This window comes from Fragaria vesca, linkage group LG5 (assembly GCF_000184155.1).
Source record: "Fragaria vesca subsp. vesca linkage group LG5, FraVesHawaii_1.0, whole genome shotgun sequence".
Lineage (NCBI taxonomy): Eukaryota > Viridiplantae > Streptophyta > Magnoliopsida > Rosales > Rosaceae > Fragaria > Fragaria vesca.
In genome coordinates this window covers 3,626,848-3,649,811 of record NC_020495.1, presented here as the reverse complement: position 1 = coordinate 3,649,811, position 22,964 = coordinate 3,626,848, and the positions used below count along the sequence as shown (strand labels likewise).

General features: G+C 37.8%; 5 protein-coding genes across 5 annotated transcripts; 3 read left to right on the top strand and 2 right to left on the bottom strand.

Annotated features, from left to right (window-relative positions):
* The first annotated feature begins 3,186 nt into the window (after nucleotides 1–3,186).
* Nucleotides 3,187–9,355, top strand: LOC101294942 (homeobox protein knotted-1-like 6-like). Its single transcript, XM_004298954.1, has 5 exons — nucleotides 3,187–3,623; nucleotides 3,878–4,006; nucleotides 4,147–4,270; nucleotides 8,506–8,744; nucleotides 8,889–9,355. The coding sequence occupies exons 1-5, from the start codon at nucleotides 3,303–3,305 to the stop codon at nucleotides 9,045–9,047; spliced, it is 972 nt and encodes a 323-aa protein (XP_004299002.1). The 5' UTR covers nucleotides 3,187–3,302; the 3' UTR covers nucleotides 9,048–9,355.
* Nucleotides 9,356–9,825: 470 nt separating this feature from the next.
* LOC101304776 (2-phytyl-1,4-beta-naphthoquinone methyltransferase, chloroplastic-like) lies at nucleotides 9,826–11,356 on the top strand. Its single transcript, XM_004300882.1, has 8 exons — nucleotides 9,826–9,960; nucleotides 10,042–10,106; nucleotides 10,190–10,280; nucleotides 10,383–10,471; nucleotides 10,619–10,752; nucleotides 10,835–10,896; nucleotides 10,983–11,082; nucleotides 11,256–11,356. Exons 1-8 carry the CDS (start codon nucleotides 9,826–9,828, stop codon nucleotides 11,354–11,356), a joined length of 777 nt encoding a protein of 258 aa, XP_004300930.1.
* A 188-nt stretch (nucleotides 11,357–11,544) lies between these two features.
* On the bottom strand, nucleotides 11,545–15,858 carry LOC101294658 (cysteine-rich receptor-like protein kinase 2-like). The gene is made up of 8 exons (XM_004298953.1): nucleotides 15,596–15,858; nucleotides 13,507–14,315; nucleotides 13,305–13,418; nucleotides 13,034–13,173; nucleotides 12,734–12,944; nucleotides 12,407–12,641; nucleotides 12,177–12,327; nucleotides 11,545–12,092 (listed from the first exon to the last, which is right to left on the bottom strand). The coding sequence occupies exons 2-8, from the start codon at nucleotides 14,252–14,254 to the stop codon at nucleotides 11,751–11,753; spliced, it is 1,941 nt and encodes a 646-aa protein (XP_004299001.1). The 5' UTR covers nucleotides 14,255–14,315; nucleotides 15,596–15,858; the 3' UTR covers nucleotides 11,545–11,750.
* A 673-nt stretch (nucleotides 15,859–16,531) lies between these two features.
* Nucleotides 16,532–19,366, bottom strand: LOC101304483 (cysteine-rich receptor-like protein kinase 3-like). The gene is made up of 7 exons (XM_004300881.1): nucleotides 18,607–19,366; nucleotides 18,403–18,516; nucleotides 18,170–18,309; nucleotides 17,869–18,079; nucleotides 17,530–17,764; nucleotides 17,291–17,435; nucleotides 16,532–17,194 (listed from the first exon to the last, which is right to left on the bottom strand). Exons 1-7 carry the CDS (start codon nucleotides 19,364–19,366, stop codon nucleotides 16,862–16,864), a joined length of 1,938 nt encoding a protein of 645 aa, XP_004300929.1. The 3' UTR covers nucleotides 16,532–16,861.
* Nucleotides 19,367–20,383: 1,017 nt separating this feature from the next.
* Nucleotides 20,384–22,555, top strand: LOC101294364 (2-phytyl-1,4-beta-naphthoquinone methyltransferase, chloroplastic-like). The gene is made up of 8 exons (XM_004298952.1): nucleotides 20,384–20,681; nucleotides 20,769–20,833; nucleotides 20,929–21,019; nucleotides 21,117–21,205; nucleotides 21,349–21,478; nucleotides 22,001–22,081; nucleotides 22,186–22,285; nucleotides 22,455–22,555. Exons 1-8 carry the CDS (start codon nucleotides 20,556–20,558, stop codon nucleotides 22,553–22,555), a joined length of 783 nt encoding a protein of 260 aa, XP_004299000.1. The 5' UTR covers nucleotides 20,384–20,555.
* Nucleotides 22,556–22,964: the final 409 nt, after the last annotated feature.

Here is a 22,964-nt window from a genome sequence, read left to right as displayed (position 1 = left end):
CGAACGTGGGACGAAGTAATTCACTGTGTTTAACAAAGTCAATTAGTAAACAATATGGGATTAGGGTGCAATTTATCATGCTTAATCAGGCATCTTTTGAAAATGACTTGAAATTCTACATGAATCTATGACTAAGTAACACGTTTTATTGTTTGACTCGATGGATCATCAAAATAACTTTCTGAAAAGCATCGATGACTTAGGGTTTCTGGTGCTCCATCTTTCTGGCTGATTTTATTATTAATTACCTGGAGCTTGATTACAATCCAAACTTTAGGGTGTTCGATCGGTTATAGTAGTAACACTTGTCATTCATTTCGTTAGGTCAAGTTCCTAATTTTGTAACTTTTTTAAAGATCCATTGTTACATCAACTGATTATAATTCACTCATAGGTTCTTAATCAAGCATCGATCTCGATGGTACGCACGAGTTTGTTTGAAATTTTTCTGGTAGATGAGAGTAATATAAGATTATCGTATTTCTCATCTTGAAACTAAAATTCCAATATAAAACGTCTCTAAAATAAAATGAATATCTTGAACAGTGAAAATGTTGTTTTATTATCTTTTGTTGTTTTAAGGAGTTGAACAAGAAAAGAAAAGAGAGCCCCTGTGAAATATGAATTGCATGAGGACTGTTCTGTCTCTTGCTGGATCTAAACTTTGTTGAGCAGTAGGATCATACTATGATATAACTCAACCCTGTGCCTAAAGGAATTCAAGCAAGCTAGGTTAAAATGAGGGGGGATGTTGATCATGTTGTTGAGATCGACTTGAGAGTTCATGTACTTGGGGTAAAATATAAGTCACCCATTGGATTCTCTGGAAGTTCCTTTCATTTTTAACTTTACTACTCAGGTCTGGTCGTCAGTGAGAGGAGGCTCTAGATCTCCGTTCCTGTCACTTTTTTCCCCCCGAGATGATCAATCAATCAATCAAATCAAACATCAAAAATGTAATAATAGCTAGCAAGCAAAACAAACAGTCTGTTTCCAATGAGCTTGGTCCACGATACTTGACCTAGCTAGCTTCAAACTCAATGATGCTAACACTGAGCTTCAGATAGTTTGATTCAAACATACAGGCTTGTTGTAACATGCATAATCATATACGAGATTTAGGCAGCAAATTAATTACATACGTACTTGAATTGGAACTTTGCCACCCTCTGTCCTCTTCGCCAATCTCTTCGTTGGCCTTCTGTTTCGGTGGAGATAATATGCATGATTACTATCAAGGTCCCCGAATTATGGAAAATAATGTAGCTACATACATATATAAACTTACCCTCTTCCTATTCTATTTTCTTTTATCAATCGCTATTCTATCATAATTTTATCTTATAGTACTTGTAAAATGGAAACTCAATGAGAAGAAGTATTTACTTACATTAATTGTCAAATACAAAAACATGAGAAGCCTCATTAAAAGATCTACTAGTCTAAATAACTCGGTTCGTAAAGCTATGACCAAAATTTGTTAAAGTACGATCAAACTGCAAAATTCACCTCCATGAAGATATGTCTATAGAAAGACACATAGACCTAAACATACCAAATTGACTTTACCCGGGAAATTATTATTTGTACTTGAAACATCACCTGTTTTATGTTTTTTAATCTCATTTGTCTATGTTTTTTAATTTTATTTATGATTGATGTATTTAAATTTTTTTTTTTTCATCTTCTGCTGATCCTTACATAAATCTGAGTTATATGATTGACCGAGTATGCCATATGACAGTACCACGTGATGTTCCAGATACAGAGAATAATTACTCGCTTTACCCATCCTTTCATGTAGACAGTAGTGCCATTAATCCCGGACTATCCACTCTTTTCTTCTATTAGTTGGACACTGAGGAGACACTTAGTGACCCTTTAATTTTGTCGTTTCTAGTTTTCTTATTTCTTTTATTTCATTCAGATCAATCATAACAAAACCGAACAACGTCGAACAAAAAAAATGTAAAAATTAGTTACTAAATTGTAGAAAATTAATCTTAAGATTAATTGCCATGCATATCGATCTGGTGGGTTCCCTTATTGAAAGGACTGCGTGCCCTTCATGTCAATCACGTGCAGGGGAGTCCCACAGATGATAGCCGGCCGCCTCTCTCAATGCTTGACCTCCCACAAGAATTCGCTTGACTATCTCAACACAGACACCCACTATCGATCATCATTACCATTTCTAACTTAATGATCAACAACAGTAATATTGTAATACATATCTACAATTTACTAAACTATACGACTCGTTTAGAAGATGGAATCAATATATATATATTTTTTCCTAAATAAACAACTGAAATACTTTAACAATTCTATCATGAATCAAACTTACGACATCATTTACGAAAAGAAGACTGATGTCATTAGAGTAAACGGTACTGAATATCTAATCAATATTTCATCCTTGAACAAAATTATATTTACAAAATACAAAATTACAATAAAACTAATTCGTTTTCTTTTTCAGTGTCAAATTGTCACACAAAATATTCATTAGTTTTATAACCAAAAGCACATTTTAAGGAAAGAAATTGCTTTCTTGACCTAGAACCTTGCAACTTACAAAGTTACTAATGCTCAAGCCGAGCAGTATGCAACTTAGCGTAAATTTTTTTAACTTAGTAAATGCTGTTTTTCTGTAAATAAACACGTATCTTAGCTACTATAAAGTCAGATCCTCAAGCTTTATCAAATTATGAATTTTCATAATTACTCTTAATAAACCAACTAACATCAATAAAAATAAGGATTGTTATAGTAAAAATAAAATAAAAATCGAAATCAATTAAATAAATAGATAATCATAAAAACTACATGTTGATATGACAAATAACTATATAATACGGTAAATTTATTTAACTAGTTATATTTATTTTGCGGTGATCGATTCCGAGCAAACATACATGGCAAAATGCTAGTTAACGAGAAAGGAAACAAAAAGGAAAAAGAACAAGGAAAAAAACAAGGGTGGAACTGTGGAACTGTGGAAGGCAGGGGATATATCCCTAATCACAGCCTCGATATATCCCTAATCACAGCCTCCAAGAACACTCGCAGTTACTCCTGCAACTCCAATTCCATCTCAGTTAAAACTTCAATTTCTAACTGAGATAACTTCATTGAAAAAAGAAAAAAAAATCATTTTCGCTATGTTTAAATTGATTTCTAGCATCGGATAGTTCTTTTGTTTATTGTTGGCTTTTAGTTCTTTTGTTTATGTTGGCTTTTATTCATTCTTTTCCAAGAAGCAGACATAGAGAGTGAAGATAAACTTGTGCACCTTCTTCATGGAGGAAATGTACGGATTCCAATCAGCGGTGGTCGACTACGGGGATAAGTCAGCTGACTACGCCGACAGGGCCCTCATGACGCCGGAGAATCTGATCCTACCGATGGATTACCAGAGCCTGCTATCCTCCGGAGCTTTCCGCGACCATCGGGTGCCGATGATGTTCGGATCCGACGTCGGCGACTTGTACTCTGCCATATCCTCGGCACCGGAGTTTCGGCGCGGAGGAGACGAAGATGTTTTCGGTGCCATCAAAGCCAAAATTGCTTCCCATCCAAGCTACCCTAGACTCATTGAGGCCTACATCGATTGCCAGAAGGTGAAACCAAACCTTCCATGGTTGATTCAACTGTATATTATGTCTGAGATTGAAAACGGATCAGTCGCTTTTCTTTGCTGGTTCATTTCGTTTAATAATCAAACACCGACTAAATTTGTTTTGATCGAGATCACACGGTTTCCTCAGAGGTTTTTTAGACCCAGAGACTAATCCGTGCTGAAGGATCATCTCAGAAGTGATCGAGTTGTAGATAATGATGACGAACAGTTTGTGAATGTTGTTGTTTGTTCTAGGTGGGAGCGCCTCCGGAGATAGCGAGCTTCTTGGAGGAAATCCGACGAGAAAACGACCTATATAAGCGGGAAAGAGACGCTGCTATGTCCACGTGTTTAGGGGCCGATCCCGAGCTCGACGAGTTCATGGTAAGTTAGTAATGGTCCCCCCGCTTCAGTTTTCTCTCTCTTTCTTCACTTTTTAGATTTTGGGCGTTTAGTCGACTCTGCTAGATATGGTTCTGGCTAAATCTCTTCGTCTTTATTGCCCCTTATATTTTATGATGCAGGAAACCTACTGCGATATGCTCGTCAAGTACAAATCCGATCTCGCAAGGCCTTTTGATGAAGCCACCACTTTCTTGAACAAGATTGAAACGCAGCTCAGCAATCTCCGCATTCGAACTCTATCCGGTCAGTCTCTCTCTCTCTCTCTCTTGTCGGAGAGTCGGGCCGGCGGCCGCTTTTCGTTTTGTTGGTTGCGTTTGGTGAGGCTCATACCCCACCAGGTAGCAGCCGGTTTTTTTCTAGGCGAAGATTAACCTTAGTAAAGGGGTACTTGTTATTCTTCTTCTGAAAACACAAAACATACCCGCGGAATAATTATCTACTTCTCATGATAATAGGGGTTTGGCAATAATAGACATGAAACAAAAGTGAACAAAACCCTAGACACTGATGACACATAGTACCCTTCATTGGCATACATACACATTTCCATACTTCATTGCACTCTGAGTCGATACTCGGAATCCTAATCTGAAATATATTACATTAGTAGTACTTATTATTCTTCGCCTGCATTCTCATTCAGTTCTCTCTCTCTCTCTCTCTCTCTCTCTCTCTCTTTTGAGTATATTTATAGATGTTTAAAAAAAAAATCTGGGTAGGGGAGTACGGGAGGGACTTCATTAGTGTTCAGCTTTGTTTTGTTTCTCAGTTGTTTTTGGCGTGATGATCAGGCTTGCTTGGTATTACGTACGTTTAGTTGAGTTGTCCACCCACCAATCCACCATGTTGTTTGCTATGTTCTTCTGCCTTTTTTATCTTTAATTATAGTAAATGCACGACATAGGATAATTAGATTGAGAGTAAAAACTTTTCTTTTGCATAAGAGATTCTGATTTGACGTTTCAGAGAGCTAGATCTGCTAGAGATTCGACATGTAAATAGTTGTTTTGATTGGTTCAGCACAGTGACATCCCAAACAGTCAATGTTCCATGAACTTAATTAGCAGTATTCGTTAAGTTAATTTTGATCAGTCATTAGAGAAGAATGGAAGATGGATCATGGATGTTTCTTATTGTTTTCCTAAGCATGAACTATAATTTATCTTGGTTTAGCACATTGAATACTTGATTTGGTGCATTTTTAGTAGGTTTGATATTTTGTTTTCATAGTTCATTAATACCACCTGATTTTGAATCATATGAGTTTCTAATAGTTTAAGGGATGTGATCATTTTCATATAAGTTCACTCTTTTGTTAATAACGCTCCATTTTAAAGTATGCATTTTGCATTGCATGAGTGTGATCGAAGCTGATCAAACACATTTGTGGCAAGTAGCAGTATGATTTCCAAACGATTTTATTAGACCAAGCTTCTATGTTAATGGTATAAGTTTGACAGTATAGCTGATTGTCATAACTATGTTGGGAAAATGGATCATATAGCTTATATATAGTTTTAGCTCGCTTCTTATCATTATTAAAATATAGTAATTATATGAAAACTTTTTCTAATTCGGTCCCAATACACATCTAATTACACAATGTTAAGTTGCATGCCGTTTTGATGGATGTTTTGTAGCATTTTAACCTTATGTAAAGCCTAAACATATAATCCTATCAGAAAAAAAAGAGCCTAAAGATATAAACTAGTTTTCTCATTTCTCATTTCAGCATTTCACATTAAATGCAATTTTCTGTGCCATTACTTTGATGCAAGTTCAAAAGCTTACATTCGATTATATTGATTATAGCTGTTGGATGTGTTATTCAGTATTTTTCTGATCTTAATTAACATTCGGTAATGACAAGCAATCATGTGTAGGCTCTATCCTTTATTGATTCTCATTAACTTAACTTCAAGTTCCAAGGTACATGCAGCATGCATGAGTGGTACATATGGTTGTTTCTGAAATGTCATAGGAAATTGTCGAAGTAACTAGTATCTGACTTCTCTGCAGCATTATAATATAGAATGCGCTACATTCATATCTTCTTGATGAAAGTTGTTTCTGATCTAAACCAGAAAAGTAGAATTGAGCTGAAGTTATTTTCAGCATTAGGAATCTTGCTAATCACGTGTGGATATGATTTACTGCTAAATTCTCTGCCTGTTTTATATGTAATAGCAAAGCAGCAGATGTAGACTTAATACAAATCGCATTTGCATGTTGATGATAAAATACAGTCGCTTTTGTTATTTGATTACTTCTTTTAGCAAAGATCTGGACATTTAGCCATTTCGGCATCTCAGTTGAGAGAAAAGCTTCATTTGCATACGTAGGCGCAATGGAGTTTGTAACTGTAATGCATGCGAATAGCAGCTTTAGCTAGCCAGGATGACATGATTAATATAGAATAACATTATCTCTCTGGTAAAGGGTTATCATAATCCTGGTTGGTTTTGGTTGGCAACTATTTGAATGGAAGTACCGAATACCTTTCCAGAGATCAGTGATGTGTTGTTGGTATAAAATTAGGCCTCGTGTTTACTGCTGTGTCAGTTGGTTCTCCTTAATCTTCCTTTTCTAACTAGGATTCCTTAGTGTACTTATCCTAATTTTAAAATTTGAGAAAGGAGGAGGAGAGAACATTCTTAAAGCAATAGCATGCGACCATATAGCACACGTCCCACTTGGATTATGTTATGGTAGTTTAGGGATAATATATGGCATATTTCATGTGCTTTGGTGGTCTTGATGATCATCTGTTTTTCTGCAAAAGTTACCAAGTCTTATTCGGTTCCTTTTCAAGCTTGTATAGCGATTTGAAGTAAGAACTTCTTTGAATAACTAGGAACAATTCCTGATTGATTCCAGCTACTAGTGAGTAGTGATCATCTCATACATAGTTTCATGTAGTCATCAATTTCTCCATAATATCATTGTTAATATTTTAGAAGGAACAAAAAAAAAAAAAAAAAGCAAATCCTTATATGATTCTGATATAGTACTATTCGATCCCTTTTTCATATGTTGTTAATTTCATGATTCTGATATAACCACACGTACACATTATGCAAGTAACAGTCACACATGCAATGGTTCAGCAATTATTGATTTCACATTTCCTGTGAGACAATCGAACATTATACGTGCATCACTGTCTTTAATTATGGTCGTGTTCATTTCTTGTTTTATACCCCAATCTGGGCATGCACTTCCTTTGTAGTTACACACGAGTATAATTCTAGTTTGGCTTGAATACCATGAACGCTTGCTAGCAAGCTCTTATTTTCTTCACATTCATTTGTCTTTGTTATCATCTTTCTCATAACCTAGGGTACTCTTCAAGTCATTGATTCTGATGGAGATTGTGAGGGTGATAATGGGAACTTGGAGAAGAAACATATACGTACACACACAGTGCTGCAGATAGATATAGAGAGAGAGAGAGAGAGAGAGAGAGAGCTTTTAAGAGAGCCAGTGCAATCCAATCCAATCCAATCCAAGCCCGGGTTGAGCGGGTGGTCGAAGTTTTCTCCCTCACACAAATTCACATGGACTCCCGCATTTTCCGCTGCATGTCGAAGTTTTAGGTGCTGCTGCTGCACTTGTCCTTAGCCATGGCTTCTTCCTTATGCTTTGGGTCTTTGCCCTTTTGATTATTGCATCGATCACACTTGTGTGTCCACTACTCGTTACTGCGTGTGCCCTCGGGTCCTACATGCTTCTTTGAGTGATTAGGGTTTATCAGGGAGACTGGGTTTGCTTAATCCCTGGCTTAGTATTACTAGTGCTGGGGTTGGGCGGTGGGAGTGTGGGACTGCGTATCTGTACCCAGAGACAATGGCTTATTGCGGTGGTTGTGGGGTTTCTGTGTGTGTCAGTTTGGATTTGATTGATGGGCTCTACCAAGTCTTGTCCACTCTGAGTGTGTCTGAGTCACACTTTCTGACGAAACCAGTACTACCACTCCACTGCTACTGCTGTGTCTTCATTTTGGTGTCTTTTAATTATAAAAGAGCTCTGGGTCTCCTACAGTTATCCCGAGTATTGAAATTTCAAAGCCTGCAAATCTGTAATCATCGAATATGCTCATCAGCTGAGACAGACTTTTAACCTCACTGAAGATTGTTACTTCAGATAGGGAAATACGGGCACTAAATAAAGAAATTCACGGAGGACTAGTTAGGTTAGTACTGTTAGTTATAGTTAGAGCTTTCAGAAATGTGCATGCATGTGTTTCAGTTTTGAACTTTTGATCAAGGACCTGAATGTTGATATTAGAAACTAATTAGATGCATACTGGATCATAATGGTTTCAATTCATAGAGGGTGGATGATCCTGAACTTTGTTATTATAGAAACGTTGATATGACGTGAGTTTATGTTGGAGGTGAACACTGTAACTAGGATTTCCAAAAAAAAATACCAAATCTTTTATAGTCACTTATATATCCAACGTTTTCTGTGGTCAGATGAAGGTGCTGCGTCATCAGAGGAGGAGTTCAGCGGAGGTGAATTAGAGGTACAAGAAGCTCAGACTAGGGGAGAAGATCGAGATCTCAAAGATAAACTTCTACGTAAGTTTGGCAGTCACATTGGCACCTTGAAGCTGGAGTTCTCCAAGAAGAAGAAGAAAGGAAAGCTTCCGAAGGAGGCAAGACAAGCCTTACTTCAGTGGTGGAGTGTTCACTATAAATGGCCATACCCGACGGTACTACTAGATTATCTCGATCAGTTTTAGAGAAAATTTACTCATTTTCTCATATATGGGCTGCTGCTTTACATTGGAATTCATATGACAAAACAATGTAACATTCAACATAAACCTGTAATAATCTGTCATTCCTGCATTCAGGAGGCTGATAAGATTGCACTGGCGGAATCAACAGGGCTCGATCAGAGGCAAATCAACAACTGGTTCATCAATCAACGGAAGCGACACTGGAGACCATCGGAAAACATGCAATTCGCCGTTATGGATAACCTTTCCGGACCATTCTTTGCAGATGATTGAGGTGCTACATGTATATATGTACTCTCAAATGCTTCTCCTCATGATTCATGATCATAATCTATTTATTATGCTACAAATAGTTTGTACCTTAATCCGGTGTACATGATGATATGAAAACGCAAACTATTTACCGGACATTGATCTCCGTCCTCGATAACAATAGGGGAAAAGGTCTAATTATTGTAATTTGCTATTTCACCGATTAAGGTTCTAGATAATAAAACGCTTAGTGTTTCATATTGTCTACCAATTTTCTATCACATTGGATAGACTGATGCTGGTAAAAGTACTGAAATGCTTATTTAGCTAAGTACATGGTTCTAAGAATAAATATATCCAATGCACAATTTCATTATTATCGGTTGTTATATCCTTACATTTAAGCGTCCGCGTACCATTTTTGTTATCCGCTTTCTAATTCTTAACGATGTTCTTATTAATGTGAATCTGTGATAGAGGATAACATGAACACATTCTGGGGTAAAAGTCGAGCGCAAAACACCATTTGAGGATCTAGTTGAAAAATTGAGCTTCCTAAAGACATGCATTTGATGATTTCACTGGCTTTTCCTAAACCAATCGACTCCAGATGGGCCAGCCCGGAGTGCATACCCTCATTGGGCTTTTATAAAACATCTTGGGTTTCGTAAGCGGATCACTAAATCTCACATTCTCACAGGTCCATCTTTTTTTTTTTCTTTTTTTTTTGAAATCCTCACGGAGTCACGGGTCTATCTTTTGGTTGTTCAAATATGCGCTTCTGTCAGATTCACCAGCAATGGCTTCACTCCAGCTTTACCTTCCATTCTCTACCGGTTCATCTCTACCCAATTTCCGGTTCAGACGCACTCCGGTCAAATCCTCCAGCGAACGACAGGCTCTCTTCAACCGCATTGCTCCTGTCTACGACAACGTACGGTTCTGCTCCTCTTCCTTCAGTTGTCCCCTTGTATACGTTAACGTTGTTAAAGACATACTACTGTTCTGTTTTCAGTTAAATGACTTGTTGAGTTTGGGTCAGCACAGAATATGGAAAAGAATGTCTGTGTCATGGAGTGGGTAAAGTTACAATCTTTATCTCATTTTGTTCAATTTGATATATGAATTTTTTTTTACCCGAGTTGTTTTGACCATTTTTATAGTGCAAAAAAGGGTGATAGTGTATTGGATTTGTGCTGTGGAAGTGGGGATATAGCGTTTCTGTTGTCTGAGAAAGTTGAGGTCAATGGCAAGGTTTGTTATGTTATATACAATTATGTTACCAGAGTTCAAATTGTTAAAGATTGTAACTTTGTTTGAGTCTGGAGTTAAAGATGGTAACTTTATCATTGGCAGGTGATTGGTTTGGATTTTTCGAAAGAGCAGTTATCAGTTGCTTCTTCTCGGCAAAAGTTGAAGTCCAAAGCCTGCTACATGAACATTGAGTGAGCACTGGTAAATCTAGTGCTAGTGGTGGATCAACTACAATAGTCTGGAAACTAGTTCAAGATTTTGAAAGTGTACACTTAAAGTAGTCCATATAAATCACATCAATGCTGATATTTAACAATGTTTTGCAATTGCATGTTAAGGTGGGTTGAAGGTGATGCACTTGATTTGCCATTTAGTAATGGTCAATTTGATGCTATAGCTATGGGTTATGGGCTGCGAAATGTAGTAGACAAACGTAAGGCAATGCAGGAAATTTTTAGAGTTTTGAAAGCAGGTTTTGTTCTCTCCCTTTCTTACTCCAATGAAATTGAAGTTCTAGGTTGTTTACAATATCTAAATCTTCTTTCGCTTTACAGGGTCAAGAGTGTCCATCCTTGATTTTAATAAGAGTGCCAATCCAGTAACTGCCTCATTTCAGGTAGTCTTAACTTGATACATTAACCCTTTGCATTTTAGTACTTGTAAACATTGACAATTTAGACGCACTGAATGTACTTTTGCTAGGAAATGATGATTGACAATGTCGTTGTCCCTGTGGCTTCTGGTTTTGGCCTTGAAGAGGATTACAGATACTTAAAGAGATCAATCAGGGAATTTTTGACAGGTGAGTTTCTTGATTTTCTTCTAGCATTATGCTTTTACCCGAATTTTTTGCATATGCATCTGAAACTGTTTCTGTTAGTTGAAGCTCTCTTTGTTCTAGGCATTTGGCTTGGTTTAATCAGTAGTTGAGTTGATAAGAAAAATACTTGGATCAAGAAATTTCTGTGAATGCAGGCGAGGAGTTGGAGAAGCTCGCTTTAGATGTAGGGTTTTCTGATGCAAGATATTATGAGATTGGTGGAGGCCTTATGGGGAACTTAGTAGCCACCCACTAAGATTCATGATCTCTTTATATTTCAAAGTGTGTGTTTTTGAAGATTAAGTCTTTATAAATAAGAAAGTTCTTAGGCTTCAAACATCTCTTGTCACTTTACTTGTTCTCATTGTACCAATCTTTAAGACCATGATTAATGTTCAGTGTTAGTTCAAAGAAATGAGAAAAATAAAATGGAGAGATTATGATACATTTGAAATCTGAGCTCCACTATTCTCAAAATATATACAAATCCTCGAATGCCATTTGCACTTTCTTCAAAGTGCAGCAAAAATATGGCTTCAGTTCAAATTTACATCTCTTCAAATGCCAGGAAGTAGCCGAGTGAAATGCTTGCAAGGTGTAAGCACAGCTCTAATGGTGTTTGTGTGTAAACATTTCACCAATTGTTGTCATTACCTGGGATAGAAAGAACTATGTGAAACACTAGCAACTGAGCCAGAACCATCTGCATTTAAGGGGTTACATGGGTCGTCGTATGTGTCATTCAGTTCCATGGTCTTCTCATCCATGAAAGGTGGATTGCTGGGTGCAGGAAGGTTCTCCTCTTTCTTTGTTAGCATCTGTAAGGCCTTTGACATTGTTGGTCGTAATGTAGGGATCTCTTGGGTGCATAACAGTCCTATTTGTACCACTCTCAATATTTCATCCTTAACATTGTCATTGTTGTCATTCTGCAACATCAAATTTGGGTCATATAGTTCCTCCACAGTCCCTGCTTGAAAGTGCCTCCATGTCTGCTTAACCAAATTACACAGCAACAAAGTAAGAGGATGAAACTACAGAATAAACTTAGTAAGGAATAATTTGTAAACCCTTACAATTATAACTAGGCTGTCTAAGTACTCTGCAGATTTGCTTCTGTTATTCTGCCTCCCAGTTATAATTTCCATCATCAGTACTCCAAAACTGTAGACATCTGCCTTTTCTGTCAACTGGCCATGAGCTAGGTACTCCGGAGCCATGTATCCCCTGAGTGTCAATAAAAGATATGATTAATACTATACTTGAAACCTTCACTGTAACATCCCAAATGTGTTAGCATACTTACAAGGTTCCTGCAATAGCGGTGCTAATGTGACTCTTGTCTTCCTCGAAAGACCTAGCTAACCCAAAATCTGCAATCTTAGCACGAAGCCGTGAATCCAAAAGGATGTTGCTGGCTTTTATGTCTCTGTGAATGATCCTTGTTTTAGAGTTGTCATGAAGGTAGACTAGCCCTTCTGCTGTTCCAGTAATAATCTCATATCTCTTCTCCCAGTTTAATGTTTTGCCTCTTTGTTCATCTGTTAAAAATAAAGAAGTTGAGTAAAAATCCAACATTTACAACAGAGATAAGTGAAATCTCATGCTTAAACATGAAAGTGAAGTAAAATACCGAAAATGAAGCAGTCAAGGCTCTTATTGGCTAGGTATTCATAGACTAGAAGGCTTTCAGGTCCCGAGCAACTGCAACCCAACAATCTAACCAAATTTTTGTGTTCCACGCTGCTAATAATGTTGATTTCATTATAGAAATCTGCTGCTCTATGCCTATTGTTAAAGAAAAGCCTCTTCACTGCAATCTCTCTCCCATCAGGCAAAACTCCCTGCAAAGATGAAGTTAGCCAATTAGTTTCTGCAATCACAATAACATGTACTGTTCTGGTGCAAGAGAGGCATATGGAGCAAAGCTGACCTTATAAACTGTTCCGAAACCTCCCTGTCCAAGCTTGTTGTCTATTGCAAAAGATTCTGTGGCCTTTTCAATTGTAGAGTACTTAAAGTTTAAGCTACTGTCATTGAGGGTTTTTGCCATCTTTTCTGCATCATTTGAACCTAAGAACGAAACCAAGTATAAGCACATTTATGACAACCTTGCAGAAATACTACCAGTTACTCATGAGGGTATGGGCATGAGGTTAAGGAAACCTTGTTCATATCCAATTGTTGGAGAACAAGCTACTTACCTCTTCTTTTCTTTTGTATGTATCTGCGTTTCCAGATATAAAATCCAATAGCTCCTCCGACTACCAAAACAACCAGGGAACTGACAACTGAAACCACTATCACAATTATGGTACCTGCAAAATTCATATATACAATTCATGATCAACCAAACTCATCACTACAATTGATGTAGAAGAAAAACAAGTATAGTAACTCATTTACCTCTAGAACTTCCACTTCCCAATTCCTTGTTGAGAAAATCTGTATCAGAGTACCTCATGAAGCAGCCAGTATTCAATGCCCTTCCCTCAGACCAAGGCAAGCAACCCAATATTGTGTCAGAAGCATTTTCCAAACATTGTCTGCAAGAACTCTCATTCAAACTCCTCCAACAATCACTCAGAACATAAACTGTTTCATTCACACTCCCACTAACACCCACCTGAGCCCTTGCATACCCTCTGTTGCTCGGCGCAGACTGAACAATATTCAACACAGCCTGCCTAGCCGAAGCCTCAAACAACGAACTCTTTCTGGTCGTGTTCCCACACACAGCCGTGTCGTTTGGCTCTCTAAAGTCCTCATAAAAGCTGTAATTCTGGGACCTCATGAAGCACCCATCAAGGAAAATCCGACCCCCATTGTAAGGGTAGCATTTTGGTAGCACTGTGCGCGCCTGAGCGTAACACAGCACACAGTCTTGTAGAGAAAGATCTCCATAGCATTGAGCCAGGCCATAGCTAATGTCAGGACCTGAACCAGTGACTGCAACTCCGAACCCAGAAGCTGCCATTTGCTCACTGATGTTTGCCATTGTAGCTATGAAATTTGGAACGAAGATGCTAGCGTTATGCTCAAGTTGGTTGGCACACGTTACTTGGATTGTCTGTGTTCTTGGATCTGCCAGAGCTACTTCTAGCAGTAGCAGGATATTGATGAGAGAAATGAATAACTTGAAGGAGTTCATCATTTTTGCTGATGAATGGAGACTTTGGTTAAGCTGTCAGCTATCTCCAATTTATATGATGTGGCTGATTGACAAGGAATAAGACAATTTTAGTGATGCTTGAACTAAATCGTTTATGGGGACAGGTGGATGACATTATTGGGTAGGCAGAGTAATTGAACAAGCAAAGCAACTCAGACAGTTGAGTATACAAGTATGAAGCTAAACCTTCACTTTTGGATTCACTTGGACATTCTTTGATCCTAACTTCCAATCCAATTTGGATATGGAAGCATAGAGTTTTTCTCCAAAATGGGAAGGAGAAGAATTGTTAGCATTCATATGTAGGCACCGGCTTTAAAGTTAGATCAGGTGGTTGGCGGACTGTCCTGGATAAACCAATTCCAAAGTCAAAAATGGTGCTTGGACTAATTGGCTATGTAGTTTGCACATTTTACAGACCCAAATTTTGATATGAATTCATACTTCATAGTTCACACTATATCACAGAAAACTTAGAAGAAAAGTCCTATGAGATTGGAAGGGGAGTATTAAGAAACATCTACATGTACAGGTGGGTCATAATTAGTTCCAAGAGAAATGATTTCCTGATAGAAGTTTGAGATTGTTTGTATGGAAAAAGTGCAATTTATCATGAAAAAATATGCTTCGATATTGTGATCGATTTTTCGTTTTAGGAAATCAAAGAAAATTCATGAAAGAATCGTATTGAGAATTTGAGAAATTTAGAAAGCTTAGTCATTTTCGTGTACAACTTTACATTTACAACATGTCGACTAAACGAATGTGAAATTGAATACCCACAAGATGTGCAGTTATTTAGAATATAATTCTAAAATGATCCAAGCCCCCCATAAATATCCAACAATACGAGACCCCTGCATTCAATAATCAATACCAAACCATGAGGTTATGCCATTGCCACCAATATCTAATGGTCAAGGACTAAATGTTAAGCATCTAGGATGCAGGGTAACAAAGTATGGCATAGAAATAGAACAAGGCAGCTTCTACTTGGCTAAGAACCACCACTAAGATAGCTCTGTAACCACATATAGGTTGAAGACGATCACTCGCTGCAGCTAGCCTCTCTACTAATGAACCACCAAGTTTTAGAGAAAAACAGACTAATTAACCTGAATTCTGTTGAGAAGTTTCGAGTTGATGAATGGTATATTACACAGGCTTCATATATAAACTACTTGCATTTATGTAAGAGACTATTCAATCCCAGAACATCATTTATTATCGATAACTATAAACTTGATGATGGAATGAGAAAAATAAAAATTCATATCATATAAAAGAAACTCAAAGGTAGATATGAAAGTATAAAACACTTACCTTTTGTAGTATTGTTTTTGCATTGGATTTACTGAAACTATGTGATCGAGCTGATCAGACTTCTGCTGAGTGAGCTAGGTGAAGCAGCTTTACGCTATCTTCTGCAGTTATCTGCTGTAGATGTTATGAAATGAAGCCAGCTGCTAATAGATATAGAAACACAGAGAGAAAAGCAAGCAGCAGCTATTGAAAATTGGAAGGGACATTGTTTAGCAAAGTCAATTAAAAACGAATACTAGTACTGATGATTATGATTAGTCTCCTCTTTGTTCAACTTCAAAGCAAGACTAAACTAGTACCTGATGAGACAAGAAAGAAAGTGGAAACAACGCGGTGACCAGAAATCAAACATCATATATACGGCAAACTGGGTGCGTTTTTGACTTGGAAATTTGATATCTGTGATAGTTGAAAGCTCTACCTGATCCTAGAACAGTTTTACAGTGACTAGTACGCATCAATATTTCAATACTAGTTGCTGGTATAGCTTAGCCAGCGGACCGATCTTCACTAGGAATTAGGTGAGAAGAAAAGGCTGTCACCTAGGAATAAGTTTAGTACTTTGGACATTTCCAAACAATATCCAACTGAGGAAATTATAGTACAAATTATATATGTATATATATAGGCACAGTCGAGTTCCTCAATGATGGCTCCTCCTTCATTTGATAGGCCATTTGGTATTGGAAATTTGGAACGTTCATCTTTCTTTATGCATCTGTGTTCATGTTGAGTCCTTGACTTTAGGAATGCTTGTTTATGCAGAAAATTTCACCGCCGTTTGATGATGTTGAATATCCACCGTTTATAATCAACTATTAGTCAACTTGAAAGTTCTTTCACATCTTTGCAATTTGCAATAAGAAAAGGAGTAATTGCTTTTGCTGAATGCTATTATGTATGTATCTGTCAACAAAGTCAAACCCTTTGCTCATTGGCCTAATTGATTTACTTGCTGATTTTGATTAAGACACAAGTACTTATCCTACAAGAACTGTCACACTGAGATGTAGTAAAACATATTTACATAATACAGTATACATGATGTAGGCATTTCTTTCTGCTCTATCGATGTTGTGACAACATATAAACTATAAAGTGTACAAAATTTGATTTGTAATCCAGAATTCTGCAGACTCTGGAAGCTGCAGAGTTGAATCAATCATCATCTCATATCAATGGTTCGATGGCGTTGTTTCAGCAAGTGCATTACTTGAACATCTCTTCTTTAAATGTTGGTGGAGACTGAATCTCTTGTACGGTAGCTCATCTAGGCTCAATCCAGCTTTGTGTCATACTGTTCCTTGAAGAATGTGTGTGAGACTCAGGCTGCGAATTGGAAGTCCCAGAAGGAATACGTTTGCTGTATTCTGCACTACCAGAATTGAGAAATGGTGGCTGTGTTGGCCGAGGAATTTCAAGATTTTGATTGGTGAGCATTTTCACTACTAATGGCATTGATGGTCGTAGCTCTGCAGAGGCTTGTACACAAAGTAGTCCAACTTGGAGCAATTGAGATGCTTCATTATTTATGAAGTTACCCTCTAGAACTGGATCAACTGCATTACATAGCTGATCTGATCCATACAGGACCCAAACCTTTATGATATGAAAATGTAAACAAGAAGTTTAAGATATGCTAAACTGTAAGTAGATGAGAAATTTGTAATGAAGCATAATGATAATATCACTTACCGCCTGTAGGATAGAAACAGAATTTGATGCAAAGCTATTGATCCTCTTCCCAGATATGATTTCAATGACAAGAACTCCAAAACTGTAAACGTCTGCCTTCTCCGTCAACTTGCCACGAGTGACATATTCAGGAGCCATATAACCTCTAAAGAAGCAAATATATCATTTATCTACCTTGAGAAACATTAAAGACATCTATGAATCAGGAAGACAAAACAGAAGCAGTTGTTTGAACTTACAATGTGCCTGCAATGGCAGTACTAATGTGGGTTTTATCTTCAGGAAATAATCTAGCAAGTCCAAAATCTGCAATCTTTGGCATGAAGTTCTCATCGAGCAGGATGTTGCTCAACTTTATATCCCTATGAATGATTCTCACTTTGGATTCTTCATGTAGATATGCCAAGCCCTCAGCTGTCCCCAATATGATCTTAGACCTCAGTTCCCACCTTAGTGGCTCAAGATTATTTTTCACTAAAAATCAAGAAGACATTGATAGCAACAATAAGAAAATGGACTGATGATGTAACCAGCATATATATTTCTTAAACAAAACATGACAAAGAAGAGATTATTACCACTAAAATAATCATGAAGGCTTTGATTTGGAACATACTCATAAACAAGAAGGCTTTCAGGGCCTGTAATGCTGCATCCCAATAGCTTTACAAGATTTTTGTGATGGATTCCACTGATCAAATTGACTTCATTGAAGAAATGATCCACCCATTGTCTTGTATTGAAGAACAACCTCTTTATGGCAACAACCTTTCCATCTGGCAAAACTCCCTGTATTGACAATAGGATGATTCACCTAATCAATTTCCATATACTGAATCATATTAGAGTAAGAAAGGAATAGCTGAAATGTAAAGTTACTTTGTAAACTGAACCAGATCCTCCTTGTCCCAGCTTGTTAGAATCATGGAAGTAATTGGTGGCATTTTCAAGTACTTCATATGAATAATTGAGTTGGGACTTGTTCACTATGGACAACAGAGCACCTAGTTGCTTCTTTTCTGAAATAAATAGAAAGAAAGAAACTGAGATTCAACTCTAGACAATGAGAATTGAGAGGCAAGATATAAGAATTTGAAGTCAAGACCTTGTACCTTTCCTCTTCTTCACCAATTTCTTCCTTGTCAAGAAAGCAAAGGCGGAAATAGCCAGCATAAGAGCAAATGCAGCAGATGTTACAGCCAAAATCATACCCAAGTGATTGTGTCCTAACCAACATTATTACACAACGAAATTATCATCCACAAAACAAAACCTAACACTATCAAGATCAAATTAGGGCGAACTAACCAACTAACCTCCATTTCCATCACTGGTCTCGGTATTGTTGTTATAAAACTTCTGGGTCGAATACCTCAAGTAACAGCCAGCATTCAAGACCCTCCCTTCTTCTTTCGGAGGACACGACCCTATTCTAATGACTGTGTCACTCAAACACTTCTCACAAGCAGATCCATTCACCGATTCCCAACACTGAGCCAACCCATAAACCGTCACATTCCCCTTATTCACAGACCCAACAAAGAACCCATCATTCCTAGTAGCTTCCACGCTCAAATTCTTCACCAATTCCAATGCATTAGCTTTAAACACTGTTTGGTTCCCAACAAAGCTGTTAACCCCACAGACACTCTTGTCTTCGGTGCTCAAGCTCTGATTAAAGAAATCGAAGTCGTCGTACCGGAGATAACAGCCGTCAAAGAAAAGCCTACCCCCAAGAGTGGCCTTTTGAAACGGAAGGCACCTCAGAATCTGCGTCTTGCACTGAGCAAAGCAGAGGTCGCAGTCTGTTTTAGAAAGATCTCTCATGCACTCTCCGAAAGCGTAGACGGTGGTGTTTCCGGTGCCGTTGACGACGGCAGCGTATTTTTGGCGGGAAATGAGGGGCGTCAGCGTGTCGAGAGCTGCCAAGAAGTTGGCTATGAAGGACTGTCTTTGTGAGGTCAGAGCCGTGTCGTTTGTGCATATCAGAGCCGCTTCGGTGGCTCGAGGATCGGCGAGAGCGGAGTTAAGTAGCAGAAACAGAGAAAGGAGGAGAACAGGGGAGAAATTAAACATTTTGGAGTACGTTGCACACAGACTTTGAAAGCTTTTGGTTCAATCTCGAGCTGTTTGGGGTTACTGGATATGATTAATTACCAGCATAACCAAGGATGATGATGATGATGAAGAGATTGTGAGATAAGACGACCAGGTCGTGATGATGAGAACTGAGAAAGTGGGGGGAGGTGTTTGGGTTGATAAGGGCAATGCCATTGATGATGATGGGTTGGGTTATTAACGGCGAAGGTCAATTAGTCAAAGTAAAGCGTCACCGTGTAAGAATGAACGAGTTAGGAAAACGATCGGAGGTTTCTTATTTGTTTGACCGGTGAGAAATGGGGGGGCCCATATTGCAAATTGTCAATTTTTTTTTCTTTTTTTCGGAAGAGTTTTTGAAAGGTAAAATAAAATAATAAATTAAAATCTACAACACAAATCCAAAGTCAGAGGCCCAAATACAAAACCCAAATTTCCAAAAAATAAAAAAAAAAAAAAAAAACCAAACAAGACTTGCTAAACTCCGACTCAACCATGAGCCTAGACCCATCCACAGATCCACCAAGTGTCTCCGGTGGAAAGCAAGAGAATTTGATGCCTTCTCTTCCAACGTGAAAATGATCAATTTTATATAAAAATTATGAAATCACATAATTCTAAATTGATTCTCATGGTTGGAAACCGCTATTTTAATTCACTCCAACATCTTATCTTATAACAACTTTTACAAATTGTGCATACTGTTCTGTTAAAGTTGCTTAAGCATATAGAGTTGTTTGTCATGTTGAAATTACATGACATCTCTGCAGCATAAAATTAGCGCCCATACATTTTCATTCATAACTAACAACTTCATGCAGAAAGGCAGAGAACTTGATCGAGTTGTGAAGATGATGCAGCTGTATAATGGCACCAACCAGTGACGACCCACTCGTGGACCCCCGGCGTGCGAGAACAACAAGACACAGACAAACAAAGACTAGAAACCCCGAATCATTTTCTGCTTAACTTCTGCTTCTGCTTCTGCTATAGTTTCCTGAAGAGGAAAGGAGGACCAAGTCAAGTCCTTTCCCAAAGAGAGGACAAGAATGAAAACAGTGGACCTCTCTAAAAAGAGATCCAAAAAGAAATCAGTTTTCATCTACAACCAAGACCACTTGACCTCTCTAAACAGTTGCAGAGTCAGCTTCGACCTCACCAGCGCGCAATGGCTTTGCTCCTTCCATTCTCCACCGGTTCATCTCTACCCAATTTCCGGTTCAGACGCACTCCGCTCCGATCCTCCAGCGAACGACAGGCTCTCTTTAACCGCGTTGCTCCTTTCTACGACAATGTACGGTTCTGCGCGCTTCTCTTCCTTGGGTTGTTGTTTGTAAACATCAACGTTACTGATCGAAAATGTATTTCTTTATGTTTTCAGTTAACTGATTTGTTGAGCTTGGGTCAGCACAGAATATGGAAAAGAATGTCTGTTTCATGGAGTGGGTAAAGTTACAAACTTTATCTCTTTTTGTTCAATTTTATATCTGATTCTTTTACCTGCTGAGTTATTTTTTTTCCTTGAATTTTGGGTTTTATAGTGCAAAAATGGGTGATAGTGTATTGGATCTGTGCTGTGGAAGTGGAGATGTAACGTTTCTATTGTCTGAGAAAGTTGAGGTCGAAGGCAAGGTTTGTTCTGTGCTGTATAATTATGTTACCTGAGATCAAATTGCTAAAGATGGAACTCTGTTTGATTTTGAAGTTAAAGCTTCATTTTTACTGCCAGGTGATTGGTTTGGATTATGCGAAAGATCAGTTATCAGTTGCGTCTTCCCGGCAAAAGTTGAAGTCCAAAGCCTGCTACATGAACATTGAGTAAGCACTACTGGTAAATGCAACTTAGCAAGTACAATAGTTTGGAATCTGCTTCAGGATTCTGAACATATACATACAAGTAATCCATATCCTAAATCATAGCAAAGCGGATTACTAAAACTGTTTTGCAATTGCATGTTAAGGTGGGTCGTAGGTGATGCACTTGATTTGCCATTTAGTAATGGTCATTTTGATGCTATAACTATGGGTTACGGGCTGCGAAATGTAGTAGACAAACATAAGGCAATGAAGGAAATCTGTAGAGTTTTGAAAGCAGGTTTTGTTCTCTTCCTTTCTCACTCCAATGGAATTGAAGTTTTATGTTGTTTACAGTGTATATATATGTCGGGAGCCCTTCTACTGAGGACCCTTAAGTTGAGGACTTGGTGAAGACTTTTGGTTTATGGTTTAAAATACCCAATTTTCGATCACATTTTGACATCTTATCCGTTCAGTTTTTAGGTTTATATGAGTAGATCATTTCTACAAATTTTCACTCAAATTGGTGTTCGTTAAGATAACAAACTAGATCAAAGTAATGGACGAACCAAATCTGTCAAATATGAACTGTTCAAGTTTATAATTGATAAATCACACTTATGAATGTCTTAACAATTTTCAATATAGCTGAAAATTTAAAAAAATGATATACTCATAAATACCTATAAACTGAACGGTCAAGATGTAGATATAAGATCGAAAGGTGGGATAAGCTGAAAAATTCTCACCAAGTTCTCAACTTAAAGGTCTTCACTAGAAAGGCTTCCTATATATGTCTAAATCGACTTTGGCTTTACGGGGTCAAGATTGTCCATCCTTGATTTTAACAAGAGTGCCTACCCAGTAACTTCCTCACAGTCACAGCCCTCACTTCAGGTACGTACTCTTAATAATCCTTTGCATTTTAGTACTAGTAAAAAGTTTTATCATACATATAATTGTCAATTTAATTAGACATGCTGAATGTTTCTAATCTCTAGGAAATGGTGATTGTCATTGTTGTTGTCCCTGGGGCTTCTCGTTTTGGCCTTGTAGACGACTACAAATACCTAAAGAGATCAATTAGGGAATTTTTGACGGGTGAGTTTCTTGGTTTTCTTCTAGCATCATGCTTTTACCAGAATTTTAGGCATCTGCATCTGAAATTGTTTCTTTTAGTTGAAGCTCTCCTTGTTCTAGGCATTTGGGCCTGGTTTGATCAGTAGACGAGTATATAAAGGTACTCAAATTCACAAATCTGTGAATGCAGGGGATGAGTTGGAGAAGCTCGCTTTAGATGTAGGGTTTTCGGATGCAAGATATTATGAGATTGCTGGAGGCCTTATGGGGAACTTAGTAGCCACCCGCTAACATTCTTGATCTCTTTATGTTTCAAATTGTATTTTGTTGAAGCTCAACCACGTATCTTCATAAAAGGAGAGGTTCTAATAAGTAACAAGGACCTTTTAAGAGGTCCATGCGGCGACTCCCGCCGTATTTGGAGGGTTATACGACATGTCGTAGAGTTATTATCTCAGAGAGTCAGAGGCTCAACAAAAGGGTTTGGCTGTTATACATATTATATATATTTGTATGACATACATCAAGTCGTGAACCGTCTGATCGTTTAATAATTCAAAATTTAAGATGATCAGACGATTTATGGCTTGATGTATACTATACGTATGTATCGTAGAAAAGTCCCCAACAAAGTTAAGGTCGTATAAGTCTATATAGCCTGCCAAGAATTGTTCCCAACCAACACTAGTAACTATTGTTT

What these genes read in the sequence shown, in the direction of transcription:
- LOC101294942 (XM_004298954.1), top strand. Translation starts at nt 3,303, where the DNA reads ATGGAGGAAATGTACGGATTCCAATCAGCGGTGGTCGACTACGGGGAT. An exon ending in CCTACATCGATTGCCAGAAG is followed by an intron (nt 3,624 to 3,877) that starts GTGAAACCAAAC and finishes TGTTTGTTCTAG; the next exon opens with GTGGGAGCGCCTCCGGAGAT. An exon ending in ATAAATGGCCATACCCGACG is followed by an intron (nt 8,745 to 8,888) that starts GTACTACTAGAT and finishes TCCTGCATTCAG; the next exon opens with GAGGCTGATAAGATTGCACT.
- LOC101304776 (XM_004300882.1), top strand. Translation starts at nt 9,826, where the DNA reads ATGGCTTCACTCCAGCTTTACCTTCCATTCTCTACCGGTTCATCTCTA. An exon ending in ATGTCTGTGTCATGGAGTGG is followed by an intron (nt 10,107 to 10,189) that starts GTAAAGTTACAA and finishes CCATTTTTATAG; the next exon opens with TGCAAAAAAGGGTGATAGTG. An exon ending in AAGTTGAGGTCAATGGCAAG is followed by an intron (nt 10,281 to 10,382) that starts GTTTGTTATGTT and finishes TATCATTGGCAG; the next exon opens with GTGATTGGTTTGGATTTTTC.
- LOC101294658 (XM_004298953.1), bottom strand. Translation starts at nt 14,254, where the DNA reads ATGATGAACTCCTTCAAGTTATTCATTTCTCTCATCAATATCCTGCTA. An exon ending in GTTTCGGAACAGTTTATAAG is followed by an intron (nt 12,945 to 13,033) that starts GTCAGCTTTGCT and finishes TCATCTTTGCAG; the next exon opens with GGAGTTTTGCCTGATGGGAG. An exon ending in TAGACAGCCTAGTTATAATT is followed by an intron (nt 12,093 to 12,176) that starts GTAAGGGTTTAC and finishes TTGGTTAAGCAG; the next exon opens with ACATGGAGGCACTTTCAAGC.
- LOC101304483 (XM_004300881.1), bottom strand. Translation starts at nt 19,366, where the DNA reads ATGTTTAATTTCTCCCCTGTTCTCCTCCTTTCTCTGTTTCTGCTACTT. An exon ending in ATTGGTGAAGAAGAGGAAAG is followed by an intron (nt 18,310 to 18,402) that starts GTACAAGGTCTT and finishes TATTTATTTCAG; the next exon opens with AAAAGAAGCAACTAGGTGCT. An exon ending in CTGTTTCTATCCTACAGGCG is followed by an intron (nt 17,195 to 17,290) that starts GTAAGTGATATT and finishes CATATCATAAAG; the next exon opens with GTTTGGGTCCTGTATGGATC.
- LOC101294364 (XM_004298952.1), top strand. Translation starts at nt 20,556, where the DNA reads ATGGCTTTGCTCCTTCCATTCTCCACCGGTTCATCTCTACCCAATTTC. An exon ending in ATGTCTGTTTCATGGAGTGG is followed by an intron (nt 20,834 to 20,928) that starts GTAAAGTTACAA and finishes TGGGTTTTATAG; the next exon opens with TGCAAAAATGGGTGATAGTG. An exon ending in AAATCTGTAGAGTTTTGAAA is followed by an intron (nt 21,479 to 22,000) that starts GCAGGTTTTGTT and finishes GACTTTGGCTTT; the next exon opens with ACGGGGTCAAGATTGTCCAT.